The 18,760-nt window shown below is 45.1% G+C and overlaps 2 protein-coding genes across 7 annotated transcripts in view; one reads left to right on the plus strand and one right to left on the minus strand.

Moving 5' to 3' along the window:
- Positions 1 to 366: 366 nt before the first annotated feature.
- On the minus strand, positions 367 to 18,293 carry NCDN (neurochondrin). Of its 5 annotated transcripts, none has more exons than XM_088671086.1 (8): positions 18,038 to 18,293; positions 11,649 to 11,735; positions 10,955 to 11,090; positions 9,578 to 10,555; positions 8,746 to 8,987; positions 4,417 to 4,641; positions 3,785 to 3,927; positions 367 to 2,061 (listed from the first exon to the last, which is right to left on the minus strand). In XM_088671086.1, the coding sequence occupies exons 3-8, from the start codon at positions 11,078 to 11,080 to the stop codon at positions 1,625 to 1,627; spliced, it is 2,151 nt and encodes a 716-aa protein (XP_088527212.1). In that variant the 5' UTR covers positions 11,081 to 11,090; positions 11,649 to 11,735; positions 18,038 to 18,293; the 3' UTR covers positions 367 to 1,624. The 5 variants fall into 5 exon arrangements, with proteins under 5 accessions (XP_088527212.1, XP_034976864.3, XP_034976865.3 ...); XM_035120973.3 differs by lacking the exon at positions 18,038 to 18,293 and adding an exon at positions 17,177 to 17,532; XM_035120974.3 differs by lacking the exon at positions 18,038 to 18,293 and adding an exon at positions 16,860 to 17,522.
- Positions 17,605 to 18,760, plus strand: part of KIAA0319L (KIAA0319 like) — a 56,137-nt gene continuing 54,981 nt past the window's right edge. Inside the window, exon 1 of one of the 2 annotated variants that reach the window (XM_035120970.3) lies at positions 17,605 to 18,020. The gene's annotated coding sequence lies outside the window, so the exon portion shown is untranslated. Of the gene's footprint in view, positions 18,021 to 18,220; positions 18,422 to 18,760 lie in introns of those variants that run through there. The other variant, XM_060275814.2, reaches the window with a different exon arrangement.

The following is an 18,760-nucleotide window of genomic DNA, read 5'->3' on the forward strand; positions in this document are numbered from 1 at the left end:
GACCCAAAGACACACCACAGAAAATTTTTAAAGATCCAGTAGCTAATATGTATTGGGAGAAGCCCATCAACGGCTACTAGCCATGTCCAGAATCACTGGGACTTGGAATATTTGCTGCTATGGATGAACTGCAAAGGGTTGAGACCTCCATGTCCTGCTTGTGAACTCTTCATAGGACATCTGGTTGGCCACTGCTGGAGACAAATACTGAACTAGAGGAACCTTTGATTTGACACAGTAGGGCTCTCCCTCCCTCTCCCTTCCGCTTCATAGGGATTACAGGAGTGAATGAGGGGAAAGGTGACGCTTGCTTCAAGCAGACATCCATTTGGTGAACAAGACCCACACATCAGTAAGAACCAGGCATTTATTACAAGACAAAGCACTTTTATTGACTGAACTGTAAACACCAAGATATTAAGCCAAGGCCACAGCTTCAGGGGCTAATCCAGCCTCCAACTCATGAACATAATATTTACTGGCTGCATGCAAGAGCCTACATGCTGAGTAATACAGAGAAGCGAAAAACAAGCAAACGTTTAACACTCCGGAGAGTACAGATCCCAATACTATATATTTGGCCCTGGAAATCCCTCTTCCTTGAAATGCAGTTGATTCAAAAGGGAGTCAATTCTTTTTAACAGCAAAATAGCTTGCACCCTCCCCCTCATTGCCTGCCCCATCTCCCCCCACAGGGCCATCCAATGCCAACAGCCATGTGGGAGCAGGTAGGCAAGCAAAGGAGACCTTGGATCCTGCTCCAACTGGGGATGTCATCACTCCAGTCCAGAGTGAACTTCCTCCCTCCCCAATGGTTTAAATCACATTCAAACTGTCCCTGCTTTTTTAAAAAAATTGTAAGCCACCTTGGTGTTTTGTTTTGTTTTGTCCAGAAAGGCAGGTACAAATTTATTAAATAAAGACATCAGCTACCATGTGGGAAGGATCCCAAAGGCTTGTATGTTATTCAATACTGTTTCACTGTGATTTTATCTTCAATGTTACGTGTAAGCTGCCTAGGAAGAATTTGTATCCTTAAAAATTGAATATTCAAATAAATAAATAAATAAATAGGTAAATAAATAGTATCCTCAAGAAAAGAGCTCCAACAATGGCACAGTCCTGAGGTAATCAATAATTAGATGGCCAGAAGTCTATCCAGTATGCCCTTCATAAGGGCATTACTTAAGTCTATCCTGAAGCCTGATTAAGGTAGCAAAAGGACACCTTGGAAACAATCACTATACATAGTTAAAAACATTCCTTCCCTTCCACGCTAGAATGCCACCAAAGTTCCTTTAGCATTTGTTTACTCTCCCCTCTAGAGGAAAACTAGCTTTTTCCACAGTGCATTAGAGTCAACTGAACAGCACTAACGTGCACTGGCATACATTTGTGCAATTGTTTCATGTTACTCTACGATATCACAGAGAGCTAGGACACATGCTTTATGAGACATCATATTTTGTTTTAAAACTTTGTGCAGCCATCTGGGAAGAGGTGCCCGACACATCCCATGCCCTACTGATTAAGAGATCATCCATCTGCATGAAACAGGATGATAAAAAACTGCTTCAGGGAAAACATTTCCCCCCACCCGACCACAACGTGTTCTGAGCACTGCTCACTGCTCAGAGAGACATTGTTCCAAGGCAGCCATGCCATACAGGCTGGCCATTTCCAGACCCCGGTGCTGTTGGATCATCTCCAAACATGGCTGGCTAGCTCGGGCCAGCTCCACCAGGATGCCTTGGAAAGCACGGACAACTTCCAAGTCTACGGACGATGGCGCCACGCGGCCCAGCAAGGCCAGCAGCTCCTGAAGCCAGCCGGAGCGTAGGACATCCTGCGGCAGCCACAGGAAGAGGGGCACGCAGCTAGCGAAAGCCTGCATGCCCAGAAACCACAACTCACGGATGGCTGGCCAGGCTGCCTTATAGGTTGGAGAAACACTCATGGTCACCTTCTCCCCATCGAGGTCAGTCTGGGCTACGTGGGCTTCTGCCAGGAAGCGGATGGCAGCATCAAAGAAGCCCTCAGATTCCGCAGTCCCCTGCAGACCTGAGTGAAAAAGAAAGGAGGAGAAAGGGAGAAAAGAGAGAGAGAGAGAGAGAGGTAATGTGAGCATTCACCAACAACATATGCTTCCTTCCAAGGTCTGGGAAGGTACAGGAAGCAGTGATGGTCACCGACTTGGATGGCTTCAAAAGAGGATTAGGCAAATTCATGGAGGAGAGTGTTATCAATGGATACCATCCAGGATGGCTATACTCTGCCTCCACAGCTGGAGGCAGAAATGCTTCTGAATACCAGCTGATGGAAGCCGCAGGAAGGGAGAGGGCTCTTGTGCTTGAATTCTGCTTGCAGGATTCCCCACAGGTGCCTGGTCAGCCTCTGTGTGGCTTGGATGCTGGACTACTGGCCTGAGCCATCAGTCTCTTCTTAGGTTCTGACGGCATTGCCTTCCTACTGCTTCCTCAAGCTGAAACCCCTCTAGGAATATTTTAGCTTGAGCCAGGTCAGTACAAAGAAGAGACCCGAGTTCCCCCTTGACCCCTTCCTTGGTCAGTTTTCAAAACTGTGTTTCCTGAATAGGCCAAGAAGTGGTACACCACCCCCTCCCTTTTCAGCGTGCTAAAGGTGACACTAATCAGAACTGACTGCAGGAGTACATTCAGTGCCATAAGAGGGTTCACCATTGTAAGATGCAGTCCCAGCCTCTTACCTGGGAGGCCTGGGGCCAGACTCAGCCATGACTCTCACTGGCTGACCTCAGGACTAGCCAGTGGCACTGGGTACAGGAGGAGGAGGGGGCTTCAGCTCCCCCAATATTGAGGGGGTCGGCACCCTCTGCGCACCCCAGCCTCTGCCTGGCAGCCCAGCAGCCAGGAGGGGGTGGGATGAGCAAGCGCAGAGATAGCCCTCCGCATGTCCCGCCTTCACCCGCTGCCTGCTGGGCGGCATCACCTCTGGGACAAGCTGCTCTTTTCCAGCTTAATCTACCTCACAGGGCTGCTGCAAGGACAGAATGGGCCAGCCCCTCCATGTGCATTATGCCTAGCTTTTAGGAGGAGGCAAAGACACAATCTTAATACTTAAAATAAGTACATTTTAATTAGCCCAACTGGGATGGCTGTGTGGGCTTTGGGCCACTTGCTGTGCTGAGTGATCAGCGGCTTATTCTGAGGGAACTGCCTCTGTGATGCTTCTCTTTCTTGCACCCTCTCATCCCAGCTCTTTTCCTTCTCATTTGACTCCCCATATAATTAGAGCGCACTGTTTGTCAATTCCCAACTCGGGAGGGTGGTGGAGGAGGAAAGAGAGAGTCTCATGTTGGGCAACTCGAGAAAGAAAACGATACTATATGGAGTTGCCATGGAGATGGATGGTAATGAACCACTTGTCTGCCCACACAGGCCTAGCTTTCACTGAGCTAATAAACCTGTGCCTGGGCTATACCACTTCAGGCTACTGCGGGGGTGCTCACATGCTGTTCTATGCAAAAACAAAAAACTCAAAATAATCCCCACGCAGTGAAAAATTAGTGCATCAGGGAGGAGGTTTGGCTAGAACCCTTGTCTTATATGTCCTGGTTTTCTACACGAAAGGGTTTTGGCCTTTTGTTATGTAAGGAGAGCATTCAGGTCATGTGGGCACACACCTGCACTCTGAAGAGGTACAGCCTAGCAACAGATTTGCCGCTGAAGAAAAACTAGGGCATGGTTACATTTTGTTGACTTCCTACTCAGTTTTGGCAGTGGAAGCTGACAGCGCTATTTCTTGCCTGGGTAAGCAAACAGCCTCTTGGACATCATGAGTCCCAGTGTTGCCACATTGGCTGTCAGGCTGAGATGCTCTCTCTGTGGCAGCAGAGAAGGAAGGGACTTCAGCAATGTGTCCATCAAGGTCGCAAAGCAATCTTCTCGGCTGCAGGTGAGAGAGAGAGGGAGAGAGAGAGAGCAAAACAATAGATGCTTTCTGAGTTAATCATATCTGCAGTCCACCCTTCACCCATGGTACTCAAGGTGATGTTCATAAACTTCTCTATTTTTGTTCCCACACCAGCTTGAGGGGTTGGCTAGGACCCTTTGAGCTTCATAACTTGAGTGGGGATTTAAATCCTGGGTGAAGAATTAAACCATCATCTCCTCAGTCACGTGTGAATTCATTTGTTACATTTTTAGGTGTACATCTCTTACCAAAGAAATTCATTGAGCAAGAACTTGATGGATATTTTAAGTATTACATTACATGCTCTGCATTTTGTATTGTATTACAAAAATTATACATATTAAAATAACAACATATTTTCAAAAAGAATATGTGAATAAGAAGTCTGCATTTGGAAACAGAGGTTTGCCTCTGTAACATGTTAAGGTGTTGCTAACTCACTTGCATTCTTCCTCTACCCATTACCTGATTAAATCTGGAGCAGTCACAACCAAATTAAGGAAAATTTCACAACACGTCTGAAGGCTGGTTTCCACAGTGGTCGATGTAGTCAGGGTATCTGTATTTGAAATAAATATCTCCCACCGGTACAAGAAATATTGGCACAGGAGTACTGGCGCCCCCTCTGAAATGAGGATTCCACGGGGTCGATCCTCTGCAGTCAAGTGGCTTAAGCCAGGTAAGAGGAATCTGAAAGGGGACATGGAAGTGTTGGAACTAAGTTAAAGGCAGAGGGTTTGTTCCATTTATTTAAAGCATTTATATACCGCAGCTCTTAAGACAAAAGTCCCTCAAGCAGCTTACAACAATAACTAACTAGATAGTCCACGGTATCAAGCTTCTTACAGCAAAGTTTAACAAGGAAGTTGTTATACCTGAAGGAGCATCTCCACCCCCATCGTTCTGCCCGGACACTGAGGTCCAGTACCGAGGGCCTTCTGGCGGTTCCCTCCTTGCGAGAAGCCAAGTTGCAGGGAACCAGGCAGAGGGCCTTCTTGGTGGTGGCGCCCGCCCTGTGGAATGCCCTCCCATCAGATGTCAAAGAGAAAAACAGCTACCAGATTTTTAGAAGACATCTGATTTTTAGAAGACATCTCCCTGTTTAGGGAGGTTTTAATGTTTAATCGATTATTTTATTTTTCTGTTGGAAGCCGCCCAGAGTGGAGTTGGTAGTGGAGAGTAGAGTGTTAGAGAGGGATGCAAGAGCTGTATTAACAAGTCTGTGTTATATGAAAAGAAGATGATGAACTAAGAGTTTAAACAAATGAAACCATAAAGAAATATACATGTTCTCCAGTTAAATAAAACTTTCATCTATGTTGTGTCAAATTGGATGTTCGTCCTTATTCCAGCAACGTACCTAAACTCAAAAGGGTAGTGACTGAAGAGGGGAGATAAAACTAAGCCTGAGGAGCAGGTGGATAGTTTGCATCTCAAAGTCACGCACAGAGGAAGCAAGTGGAGGGAAAGTGTGCCTTGCAGTGGCTAAAGTGCTGAGGCAACAGCTGCTGAGGTGAAGCTGAGTTGAGAGGGAAACAAGATTGTTCCTGTAATATTTGCCTGGAGTTTTTAAGGATACAGAGCCACGTTATTTGGAAAGCTGGAACTGTACTCTATGCACTAGCAAACCCATATAAAAACAGGGAGTTTATTTGGGAGAAAGAAGGAATAGTGGGTTGTTTGAACAATAACTGAATTCCTTCAGCACACTGTTAGTAATAGAGAAGGGAGGATCATACCCAGACAGATGAGCGGGGTATAAATAATAAATTATTATTATTATTATTATTATTATTATTATTATTATTATTATTATTATTATATTATGACCATGGTGAAATTAAAATGCATTTCAACCTGGAATATGGATTTTCTATAGTAAAAAACCCAAGTCAGTTACAAAAGATTTGCTACTGAAGAGCTGCCATGTAGGTCAGCTCAACAACCAGCCCAACTCCATACCCTAGCACTGGCTACTGCTGAATATATTTTAAAAAAGGCCCAATAATTTTTGCACAAAGTAATGAGACCTGCTGCACCTTCTGCCAATTTGTCCAATAATGAGGCCTCTCCCATTACATTTGCAAAACATGATTGGGGGTGGGAAATTAAATATCAAATTAAGATCTGAAATGTTCAGACTGCTGACTATAAGGGGATCTGGGCATTTTGTCTTGTTTATCCCAGAAAGTTTATTTCTTGAAAGCATTTGTACCCAATCTTTCCTAAGTCTTTCTTTTCTTTTCTGGGCAGCTCACAATGATTAAAGCACAATAACAGACCACAGGAGGACAGGTTTATAAAGTTAGCCTTAGATACCCCTGGCTCCTTTCTTACACTAGTCAAAGTCCTGAATTATTATTTTTTAAAGGCGGAAATTATGTAAGTCCTAACAGAATGAAGGGAGAGGTAGTTGCATAGAACTGGGACAACTACCAGAGGCACCGCTCCATACCCCTGCCTCGCCACCTAAGCAGATGGCAGGTAGGTGTACTGTAGCTCGTGACATTGCAGCAGCTAGGCAGTATTACACTACACATAATAGCCTTATTGTAAAATGCAGGAGAAGAAGATCAAACCTCTCCATTCTTAAGGAAATCAGCCCTGAGTGCTCCCTGGAAGGACAGATTGTTAAGCTGAGGCTCCAATACTTTGGCCACCTCATGAGAAGAGAAGAATCCTTGGAAAAGACCCTGATGTTGGGAAAGATTGAGGGCACTAGGAGAAGGGGACGACAGAGGACAAGATGGTTGGACAGTGTTCTCGAAGCTACGAACATGAGTTTGACCAAACTACGGGAGGCAGTGCAAGACAGGAGTGCCTGGCGTGCTATGGTCCATGGGGTCACGAAGAGTCGGACACGACTAAACGACTAAACAACAACAAAATGCAGGAGAGCGGACCAGCTCCAAAAAATTCAAACAGCCTTAGAATACAACCATACAAGGGAGCTCGGGAACCTGGTTAAAGGTTGTAGGTCACCCAGAATGAAGGCCAATTTTGGAGGAGGGAACTGGGTATGCAGTAACTGTTGGGAATCAGGCATACTTCAGCAGGACCTGTTTTAACAGTCGGGAAACATGACAAGACTGCACATGGTTGGGTCTTCTCTCCCCTTCATTGATGCTAATTGGTAGGGACTCCATGCCCAATCCTAAACAGAGCCAGGACAACATTCTACCTTTGGTTTTCAAGAGACACAGCTGACCGCAGCTGAAGGGCTGGTTTCAACTCAAGAAACTTATTGCTCATTTGGCCTTCCCACAGCTTTTATTACTGGTCCTACTAGAGTGGAAGTTGGTGATCATTGGGACCAATAGGATAGAAGGGAGGATAATCAACAGCAGGCGAGGCCAGAGCCAACTAATTCCAGGTTTGCCCCCTGCTGAAGTATAGATGGTGTGACAGCACTGAGGCTAAGAAGGAGGAAGCCGACAACCAGTGCTGTTAAGTAAGAAGGCAGGCAGGCAGGCAGGTAGGGCTGGCTGAGGGGCAGGCTGAAGTTGGTGGGGCAGTGCCCCATTTGCCCTAATGAACCAGCCTTTGTTGCTTAAAAGATGGGAGCAAAGGAACTTGATGGAACTTTGCATGTTTAAAATCAAGGTGGATTTGCATCCTGGAAGCTGTTCATGGCTCCTACATATCCAACAAAACCAACCTCAGAGCTGAGACACTGGTGAAAAGAGGAAGAAAAAAGAAAAAGAAAAAGCAAGCAAGCAGAGAGAGTGAACTCAAAGTAAACTGAATCACAGGAGTCAATATTGATGAGTTGATTGTTCCATACCCAAGCTTGTAATGCCATTCCACATCAGGAAGGTTGCAAAGAGTTCTCCAGGGAACACAGATGACTCACTTGGGAACCTTTGTGTCAGGCGCCCACGAACAAATGCTGCTCCCACATGGTCTCGGGATTAGAAACCATCAGTAAGAGCTGTTGCATAAGCCTTTCTAGTGTTCATCATGCCATTGCTGATGGGTGGCCAGAAGCTGCCTTAGATAGACAAGAAGGCTTGGCAAGCAAGTAGCTTACCCTCAACAGCATCCTGGTCTAGGGTAGAGGGGAAGGGGGCAGCACTACTGAAGGAATCCTGTTAACTGCTAAGTTTTATACATTCTAATTGCAACAGCAAGAAGTTTACTGCTATCAAATACTTGGGCTTCCAATCAGCACCACTTCTGTCTTGCCTGGAATTCAGCCTCATTTTGCTCACCTGTAGCCAACTGATCACAGCCACCGTTGTTGCTCTTGGTTGCCTAGCTAAAATATACAGTGCTGTGAGTCATCAGCACTCTCCCCACAGTTTCATGTAAATGTTTAAAAAAGAGCCCTGGTGGCAATATAAGACCCCTGTAAAAACACTACACCTCTTATCTCTGGAGGAGAGTAAGCTGCCACCCCAAGATGGAATCTATTGCAAGTTATTTCCACACTGATAACCAAGATGACAAAAGAAAACCTTCATATTATGCTTTAGTTGAGATTCTTGCATTGCAGGGGGTTGGACCAGATGACTCTTGGGGTCCCTTCCAAGTCTACAATTCTATTCTGAGAAGAACGTTTCCAAAAATGTAGTAGCGCAGAATTTTATCAGTGTATCAGTGAGGCAGAGGTTTGCCTATGCCCCTCAAGGACTTTAATGTCCAAGCTGAAACTCCAGCCATAGTGTTCCTGATCCTCCGCTCATCACTTTGTTTAAGCAGAATAAACCTAAAGTGGTTCTGATTCCCAAACTGGAATCTAGAAGGGATAAAGCAGCAAAACAACATATTTCAACACCCAGTGCTGTAATTTACCTTATTGCATCTCCTTGCCAAACAGGAGGCTGGATGCTGCTTTGCCCAGCCTGCTCTGCCTCCTGCTGCAAACTACTTCTGACTCTCTTCTCCTCCTCAAACCGCATCTTGGCATAGTAGATGAGGAAAGGCAGAAGGTCACAGATCTCTTGCTTGAGGGAAGATGTCTCTTCAGCCAGCCAGGCCCCAAGGATTCGAACAGAGGCAAAGATGAAAGGGTCGTCCAGCTTCTTCCGCCCTACCTGTGGAACAGAGAAAGCAGTCGCAAACATGTTGTAAATCAGTGAGGCTAGGATGAGTGACATTGTGAACCAGACAAAGGAAAGTGAGCATGTAACCATCTGTTAAATCCAAGCTGATAAGCCACAGAGCCTGCAGGACCACAAGCACTTCAGCTACTTGGCCAAAACAGCAATCTGGGGAAGCAGATTCTTCCCACCTTTTCCACCATCCTTGATGGATTTCAAAGGCCTTGACTGGCTCCCAGTTCAGTCTTCCCCAAATAAACAAAAGTCAAGGCAGCCCCTGTTTCAGAGCTCTTTGCCCTGTTGTGTTATTCAGAACTTCCACATTTTCTTTTAGTCCAGGCACACCATTTCTATCTCCCCCTTTCCTCCTCTGCTCCTTGTCCTGTACTATGATTCATTTCCCTCAATACTAGTTTGGGCTTCCTACCCACAAGAATTGCCTCACTTGGACACCAGATGACTCCTACAAACCTGGCACAGTTGACAGCCTTGGACCTGCATAAAGGTAAGACTATTAACTGCTTCCTGAACTCCTGAGGGAGGCAGGCTTATAAGATTGGAAGATTTTGGGAGTCTCACTATACCTGTCTCAAGTAGTGTATGACAGCCCCGAAGGCTTCCTCCAGGATCCCCACCAGCTGCACTTTCTGCGTCTCCAGCAGCAAAGAACCTTTCTCTTTTGTGCACTCCACAATCGCCGTCTCCATCAGAACGTAGCAAGCAGCCATCAGCTCCTGCTTCTTGTCCACCTCTGCCAGATCCAGCTCCTCCAGAGTCAGGCGGACTTCGACACATGCCAGGTTGGACAGCAAGGCAAAGAACTTGCTGCCAGTACCCCCTCCTTGGATCCACTCTGAGCCACAGGCTTGTGACAGGCAGGCTGCCAGCTTCAAGGCAGGGTCCCGCTGGGAAGTACTCAACTTGCTGGTCAGGATGCTAGCCAGGCCTCGGTAGAGGGGCAGGAGGCATTCGGCGTTGGGCGAGATAAGGGAAGGGATGAAGCGGGGCAGCACTTCACACAGCTGGAATTTGGTCATGTCTTCAGCCTTCTGGAATTCTAGACTAAGTACATTCAGCACCCCCATGAGGTCAGCAGTGGCTCTCTGCCAGCACTTTGCTTCGGCTGAGATCAGAAGCCCCACAAGCAGCTTAAAGGCCTGATCAAAGCCATAGCCATGCTTCACATAAGCCCTGCACAGTGCTGGGACAGTGCCCCTGTTCACCAACTCTCTGGGACCCTTTGGAGTGGCCATGATAGCCCTGAGGCACTGATAAGCATCATCAATCAGGGCATTACAGGAAGCATCTCCTGGCTTGCAAGTTGAAATCACATCATTGAAAACCGGGATTTTGTTAAGGACCTGGGGATGCCGAGCTAAATCTGGATCGGTGCAGAAACAGGCCAACAGGGTGAGGCCCAGAGCTTGGAATGTGTGCTGTGTACAACCCTCAGGGGCATCCTTAGACGTCAGAAGCCTGTTTGGGAATGTGAAACCAACTGCGTCAAAGATCCTCCGGCGGGTTTTGGAATTGATTTCTCCAGCTTTTGCTGCTTTGGTCACCTGAAGGATAAAATCAGGAGGCATCAGAAGCATGCACTTTTGTGACATGGCTTGACTGAGCTAGCCATTTCCCTTCCTCAGCTATAATTGCTTACTAGGCCTCCCCCTCACTCAAGTTCCTCTTGCATGCCACAGGCATGGAAGGCTTTGCTCTCTCCTTGTCACAAGGATCTGTGTCCATCTTTAGTCTACAGGACAAGAGTGGATGCTATTATCTAACCCAAGTCCTTATCTTAAGCAATTATTAGTAATTATGACTCCTATTTTACAGGTAGAAGACTACTGATCACCCACCCAGTTAGCCAGTAATATGAATAGCTGGATTCAAAAAGCTTATCTTCATTCCCAAACTTGCTTCCAAAGCAGTCTATTCCTGTCAGTGCAAGGCCAGATTCTTACCAGAAGCAGAGCAGCAAACTGCTCGCTATCGTTGCTTGCATCTCTAAGCACATTGAGGCATCTCTCCAGTGTAGGATTCTTGCTGCTCTCACCATCATCAGGGACAATTCCCGAATTCGAAGCCATGATGTCAGCTCTGTACGTAAAGATCACCATTGTTTTCATACAACAGGATAGACAGAAGATCACCTATCACAGTGACATTGGATAGACCAAGATCCCCTACAACAGTGGCTGCTGTTACTGGCAAAGACACAATGCTCATGCCTAGAATTAATTGGCTAATGGCAAGGAAGAAGCCAAAACTTACTGAGCTTTCAGGATTCCAAAGTTTTAAGGCAGCTAACGGTAGCACAGTGTAGTAGTTAAGAGAGACTGAGCTATGAAGCTTGATGCTTACTGGGATACCTCAGTAAGATCAGTAAAAGTGATGGGCGAGCTTCCTGAAAAAGCATCTTGCCTTCATGCTTTTACAGCAATAGGCAACTGGGGTAACGTGCACATTCTTAGCAGGCAATATCTAATGGGCCTAACCAGCACTCCAAATGAAGTCACTTTAGATTTGAGGTTGCCAGCATGACAGCGGTGCATGCAATGGAACCCTTGAGGCCATCGCTTAATATTCACAAAGAACCCAAGACCCCACCCTCTCACACTGCAACTTTTGTCCCGAGATAAGAGTATGGGCAATTACCTTATTTTCCTCTTTGAAAGGTACAGAGTTGAATGAGGAATCGAGACGAAGTGTCGCTCTTTCACCTCTTAAGGTTCAGAACAGCACCTGGCCAGGTGAACAGAAAGCAGAGTGATGAAAATGGCCGGGGGAGGGGGCAGAGTCAAGGGAAGAAGGGGGAATGCTGCAGGAGTCCAGATGGGGTGTGGATATAGAGCAGGCACCTGTTTTTGTGGTGCTTGCAAGCACCAGATCTGTGGTTTCTACTGTGCCAATGCAAACTTTAACTTGATGGTGGTTGGGGGTGGGCGGACTCTGAGCAAAGCAATGCAAATTCAAGATGCGTTGCAGTTTTGCTTGATTTGACCGTACCCACACCCTATGTAAAAACAAATAACCTGTGTGCACTCTTGCTCTCTTTTATGTAGTGACCTCCAGGGGAGGGGAGAAGGAATGCAACTAAAAAAGATGGTGTCCATTCAAAACAGCAAACGTGCCGGTGGGCTCAAAAAGGTAGGCAATGTCAGCTTTAGACCATGCCCAAAATAGGGATGAGGAACCTATGGTCTGCAACATGTTGCTGGGACTCCAACTCTCACCATTTTCAAAGGAAAACAGGAGGACATCCATCTTTGGGTTTGGACAGACAGATTTCCATAGTTATCTACTCTTGCCAAGTGCCAGGGTAGATTCTCTCAGATTTTTTTTTAATGGCAATCGCTCTGAAATATTCATCTTCTCTCTCATGTGTGTGTAGGTTTAAGAAGGCAGTTAAAAACCCTAAAGTGCTCAAAAAGCAAGGCTGTGGTATTTGGAAAGACACACCAGAAACTAACTGTAAATAGATGAGTAACTGATTGACCTAACAGGTGAATTTAAATGCCTAGAAATTCAGAATTCAGTTTAATGATACATTTTCTTGTAAAATTTGTAGAGATGTTTCAGCTTCTACAACTTTGGACACCATATTAAACTGCTGTTGTATAGAAAGTGGTGTTCTAATAGACCCTGCTTTAAAGTGGTTTCAAAACAAGGTAATGGCTCAGATTTTTTTTTATAGGGCTGATTTTGTATAGGGCTGAAGTATCTATTGTTGACTGAAGAGTGGCTCCCTGCAAGGATAATGAGAGGCAATTTTTGTGTTGCTAGGAAATATGTGCACTTTAATTTTTAACCTCTATGAAAAAATGTTATGCTCTTTATTTGTTAGTACTGCCATGGACGGGGGGCTGGTTATATCATTGCTAATAATTGATTCCATTGGAAATGTTTATCCAAGCTTATTCTGGTTGATATATTTCAGCTTACTGATGTTAACTGATACATTTGTTTGATCATTTATTTTATAATTAGTTTAGAATGTTATAATATCCATATCATTAAAAGTGATCTATTTATTCGGATTGGCATATTCTGTTTTGAAATGAGTTAGCATTTAGACTGTTATAGTAATGATGCATTGTTTTGTGTTTTTTGCTGTCACATTGGGAGCTGCTTTGGGCTGCAGAAGCAGCATGCACAATGGAATAATAAATAAAGTACGGGGCTGGGATGCTTCCCAAATGTTGAAGCTGGAATCTTTACAGAACAGTTTCTTGAAGAAATTGTTGGCTCTGCCCTACTACTCCTAATTCATTCAGAAATACAACTTTCTTCAATCTTATCCAATAACCATAATGCTATAATTTATTGTTATAATTATAGACAATTCTTCAGGCTTTTAGTGTCGGCAGCTCCAGCTCTCTGGAACTGATGACCAGCTGAAATCACACAGAAGAAGTCATACAGATGCCTAGCATGAGACTGTGTAGATGCATTTTGAATACATTTTTGTTTAGGAAGCCTTTCCCCAATGTGTAACCCAGTCATTTATGAAAGATAAATTTTATACCTGGTAAAAGGTTTCTGTTGTTTTTAAGTTTATGTTTCTGTGTTTTGTTCTGTTTTTACCCTTTATGTCATGACACAGTCTATAAATTTGTTTACTAAAAATAAAATCTGTCTAAATTGATATTGAATTGCAAGGACTGGGTTTCCAGATATCAGAAGATACTCGGATCTTAATATGTTTCTACATACACTGGTCACCTCAACAGAGATGTCAATCTCGTCTGATAAAATTAATCCTCTGTAAAGAATGACCATGGTCGAGTTGCCAGTTTGGTTAAGTCTTATGTCTGCTAAACTCAGGCAAAGCTTTTCTGGCTCAATGTACCGTAGATGCTTTCATGCAATCACTGAGATAGAGGTTCTCTCACACTACTTTTAATTCTGTTCTTTATGCCTGGAATCCTGTAGAAAGATTTCCCTAGCCAGGGGAGGGCTCCCCCCCCCAACCCTGTCTTGACAAAACAAGCCAATTGAGAGAAATGCTGCCACCACCCTTTGCAAATAACTGCTCAAAGTAGATCCAGTGAAATTAATAAACTTAAATTAGCGATTTCCATTAACTTCAATAGGTCTGTTCTGAGTAGTAAAAGACTGCATACGACACATTTTGTTATTGTAGTTTTTGAACAACAACAACAACAACAATTTATTCTAGAGAATAATCTTTTGGAGAATATTCGATTAATGAGGTGTGCACATTTAAAGCAGCTGTGTAGACAACGCAGAATTTACAGTTTGTGGAGAATATTCTCCGGAGAATTATCTAGCAGAGAATATTCTCATCTCACATCACTATGGACAAGGATAACTTACATTTGTTAATTTCAATTGGTCTACTCTGAGTAGGACTCTGCCAACTAGAATGTCAAAGGCCAGGGTAAAGAGCTATATTGTCAGCATTCAAAGATATATATTGTGTCTTTTTTATGTTTGGATCTTTGCAGCAGTGAGTGCAAATAGTGCTTTCAAAGACAGCTATAAATTGTCATGGTAATGCCATGATTTGATGATAGTTTTATTATTTTACTGCATTTTCATTCCTTGTTTTTACTGTTTGTTTTTCTTACTTTTTAAATAATTGATTCTGGCTCTCATTAAATATTTTTAGTACCTGCAGTGGCAAACATGATTTACTGTGCACTCGTCAGCCTGTTTGAATTTCTGCAAAGGCCTTTGGTGATAAGCAATAAAAGTTTAATTTGGCCAACTCTCATCAGCCCTGGTCAGTCATAAAGAATGTTGAAAATTTTACTCCAGCAACATCTGCAGGGCCAAAGGCACCACATCTCTACCATAATGCATAAAGATTCTGTTCTGCAGTAGATTATATGGCAAACAAGTCAATTTTTGTAAACTGCTTTGAGTTTATTTGGTTGGTTCCCCCCATCAAGTGGTTTATTTATTTTTGTTTAATAAAATTCATATATGTGGCAATAAGGCACTATATAAATCACAAAGTTACATAAAATAGACAAATATTAGGTATTTAGACCATAAATGTTTCAAAACTACACTCCACAAAAACCCCACCCAAATTTTAAACGAATTTCACGTGGGGGCAGTTTTTTGCTTGCAATCCAGATTTCCTGGTTATTTTTGAAGACTTGGCTGTACCTCAGTGAAGAGAAGAGAACAAAAAGTCTTGTGACACTTTAACAAACCAACAGATTGTTTAAGTGGTAATAGTGACATCTGCTCATCAGTAACAATGTAGCACAAGACTTGGCGGTCACATTATGTCTGCCCCCAGTCCTGTTCCCCAAATGCATGCATGCATCTTCTTGTGTGAAAAATAAATGAATTTTTCATTAGCTGCCCTGCAGACATTAACTGCAGTGGGCTAGGAATGATAAAATTTCCAATATTATTTTTCCCATCCCACAGTTGGGGTGTGTATACATATCCTGTAAGCCCTGTAAGGGCTGGAAGTGGGGGGTGGAAGAAGGAAAACCAATGACAAATCTGTAACATTGTCCACTGTTAGTATACCCAAATTGCAGATTGGGATGGGTGGGGAGGCAGGAAAATGGCTTACAATGACCCATTACTGTTTTCTATGATTAGACCAATATAGCAAGGATTCTGAGGCAGGGACCCCTGTCCTAATAACACTGCACCCCTACTATTCTAACATCTATGGAGATTCATTACATTTATATCCCTTCTTTTCTCCAGGGTGACATGGTTTTCCCCACCCTACCATTTCATCCTCACAACAATCTTGTAATTAACATATTTCTATTCCCCCATGCAGAACAAGCACTCAGAAAGCCTAAAAATAAAAAAATTAAACAAAAACAACTTGTCAAACACGGGCAGCAATAAGATCTATAAAAAGCTTGGAAAAATAAGGGGACTACCTAAAAGCCATAATAGATCGGGGGGGGGGGGAGGCAATTTCATAAGTACGGTGCTTCCACTGAAAATGCATACTCCCTGATACAGACATCAGGCTGCTGGCCTGTTTGACCATAGTGATGGACCAGAATGCAGAACTGCTCTTAGCACCTGAGCAGGTTCGTATAGGAGTACGTGGTCTGTCAAATGCAATCCTTATCTGGATTTATGCCCCAGAGAAATCAACAGGGCATACTTCTAGGAAGGTGTACATACATACAACTGTGTGCAAGTTGAACCTTTAACCATATAAGTAACAATCTGTCTGCATTATCTGCAATTGTTTTGTGAATTACCATTGCCCATTATTTAATTATCAGCATATCTGTACTTTCTGCATTTCATTTCTCTCCAATCACACTGTGCACAATTCCTTCCTTAAACCATGTGGCTATATACCTGAATTTCAGATATGCATCTAATAAAGTAGTCTTGCATCTAATAAGTAGACCGCAGTCCACAAACACTTATGCCATAAGTGTTAGTCTTTGCCACAAGGTGTCACAAGACTCTGCTATTTTTACTGCAACAGGCTAACATGGCTAACCGTCTGGAAACGGGTAACCAACGCAACCAGTGAAAAATTGGCGAGATAAGATAAAACTGCCGAGCCCCTACAAGCATTCTGCTTCAGCTGAACTTTCTGTACTAAAAGCCCCCAGGAATTAATATGAAATAGCCTAGTCTCAGAGGAGATAGCTAAAAAGCTTTCACTAGGCCAGTCTTTGAGTGGGGATTTGCACCTGGGTCTACCCAGTGCAGGTCCAAAAATATTTCACTGCTTGCCCTTCCAAGGCTGCTCACAACATATTCAAACAAAAAAAAATGTTTGCAAGCTTAAAATATTTTCTGCAAACGCATCTAAAAAAATATTGAGAGCAGCCGCCGCAGAAGCAGTACCAGGAGCATAAAACAGATCGATGCTGCATTCCTAACCGCGCTTACCTTCATAGAATTCAGTGGGACTTACTGCCAAGCAAATACGATTAGGATCGCAGCTCTAGGCTCCTGCAAAAGCTGACCGGAAGTCTTCCCCAGGACACCAAACGGGAGATGCGAAATGCCACTAAAGACCCTGCGCGCGTGGCGCATGCTAGAACGCGCAGGCTCTGCCAGAGGTGCATTTGCTCCCTCCTTAATAGCGCACCCACAGACACCCACCCCAACCCTCAGCCCCCGCATACGTGACGCACTTCGGTTTTGCTCTCCTTAGAGACCCCCCCATCTCCACCCCCCTCATCTCCGCAAACACCGACACTCACCCTTTTCCTCCACGCGGGAACCGTCACTGGCGCAAGAAAAACCACTATATTATATCCCCTTCTCTTCTTACCTCCGTCTCACCTCCTCTCAGCCCCCGCACTTACTAGCCTCACCAGCCCACGCACGCGCTCCTTAACCAATCAACCTCCCCCTTACTACCCCTTTCGCCAATAGCGCTTCGAGTTCATAAGACGTGCCCTAAGAAGCCACCGCCTCCATGTCAGATATGGGCATTTTCCACCTCCTCCACAACCCCCTCTCTTTAAAAAAAACTAAATCGTGGTGGTTGGGGAGACGAAACACATTGTCCCCCGCGAAAACCTCGCAATCGTAACAACGGCGCACGGTCTTTTCCGTTTCCGGCCAACCGAGCCCTGATTGGCTGGCCGGCCTGGCCTGCAAGGCGTACCTTTTTGTATTTCCGGATGAGAGAGAGAGAGAGAGAGAGAGATGGGGGCGGGGCTAGGCAGAGCCGAGTGAGGTGCTGCTGCTGCTGCTCTAGGAATGTCGCGCTGACGTGTAAGCGTCTGTAGGCGCGTGCTGAATAGCCTCCGACACTGAGGTGTGCTGTGCTTTTTTTTTTTTGACCTGGGGGGCGGCTGCTGGTGAGGGAGCCTGAGGCCTACGTGGTTACCATGGTGAACGCGAGGCCTGCAGCCCAGACCTCCACCCTGAGGGGGGATGCTGACAGGGTGACGCCCCCTCCCCTTACCTGAGCCTGTCAAGCCTACGACGCCCTCCTCCGCTGCTCCTCGACCCTCCCCTCCATTCCCACTCGCGGGGCCTACGGACCCTTCGCCACCCCCAGTGGGCAACTGAAGAGGACTCCGCCATGCACCTCTGGTAAGTGCCGCTCTTACTGCGTTTCCTGAAAGTAGGGCGCGGGTGGAGAACGGCGGAGACCGAGGTGGGGCCTCCTGCCTTGTCCGTCTGCAGTATCCTTTCCTGTGACAGGCATGGTCAGCGCGGAGGGAAGGGGTCTTGGCTGCCTGGACGGCGCCAAGTGCGCTGCAGTGGGGGGTGGGGTGGGGTGGAAGCGGCGCGAGGGAAATCCTGTAACTAGATGGCGTTGGAGGCTTCTGAAGCACTTGGAGCAGCTGGGCTCCACTCAAGAGTGGCGGTTTTCGTCCTGAACAGCGAGATCAAACTTTTATTGGGGCTGTAGGAAGTGCAGCTTCGGTTTAAATCCTTTAAGCAGAAGAAAGAAAGAGAGGAGGACCTGCAACCTCATCTATGCAAAACAGGTACTCTTGAATTATAGCCTCTTCCTGCAAATAGAGATAAAAGTGGCACGGAGAGGGATTTGTGGCCTGAAGCTGAGCAAAATAGTACCAATAAGTGGCGAAACAATGCTCATAAGTTGGGAAACCATAGCTTATTTTTGTAGCAAGCCTTTGTAGGTGTGCCAGTGAGTGTGGCAACCTAGTTTTAAGGACCCTCTCCTAGCCCAATCCCTCAGTTAACCCCAAGATGAGCAGTTAAAGTGAAAGACTTGATTCTAGCCTTGGGCAAGGATTTGGTTTGTTGGTCCTCTCGGTACAAAAGTATCAAAATTGTCCCCCTGCAAGTTGTTTGCATTAGGT

This window comes from Zootoca vivipara, chromosome 6 (genome assembly GCF_965207765.1).
Source record: "Zootoca vivipara chromosome 6, rZooViv2.hap1.1, whole genome shotgun sequence".
Lineage (NCBI taxonomy): Eukaryota > Metazoa > Chordata > Lepidosauria > Squamata > Lacertidae > Zootoca > Zootoca vivipara.

Coding starts and splice junctions, on each gene's coding strand:
- NCDN (XM_088671086.1), bottom strand. CDS start 11,080: ATGGCTTCGAATTCGGGAATTGTCCCTGATGATGGTGAGAGCAGCAAG. Junction 10,556..10,954: donor AGTTTGCTGCTCTGCTTCTG/GTAAGAATCTGG, acceptor TTTATCCTTCAG/GTGACCAAAGCAGCAAAAGC. Junction 4,642..8,745: donor TGGCAAGGAGATGCAATAAG/GTAAATTACAGC, acceptor GTCCCCTTTCAG/ATTCCTCTTACCTGGCTTAA.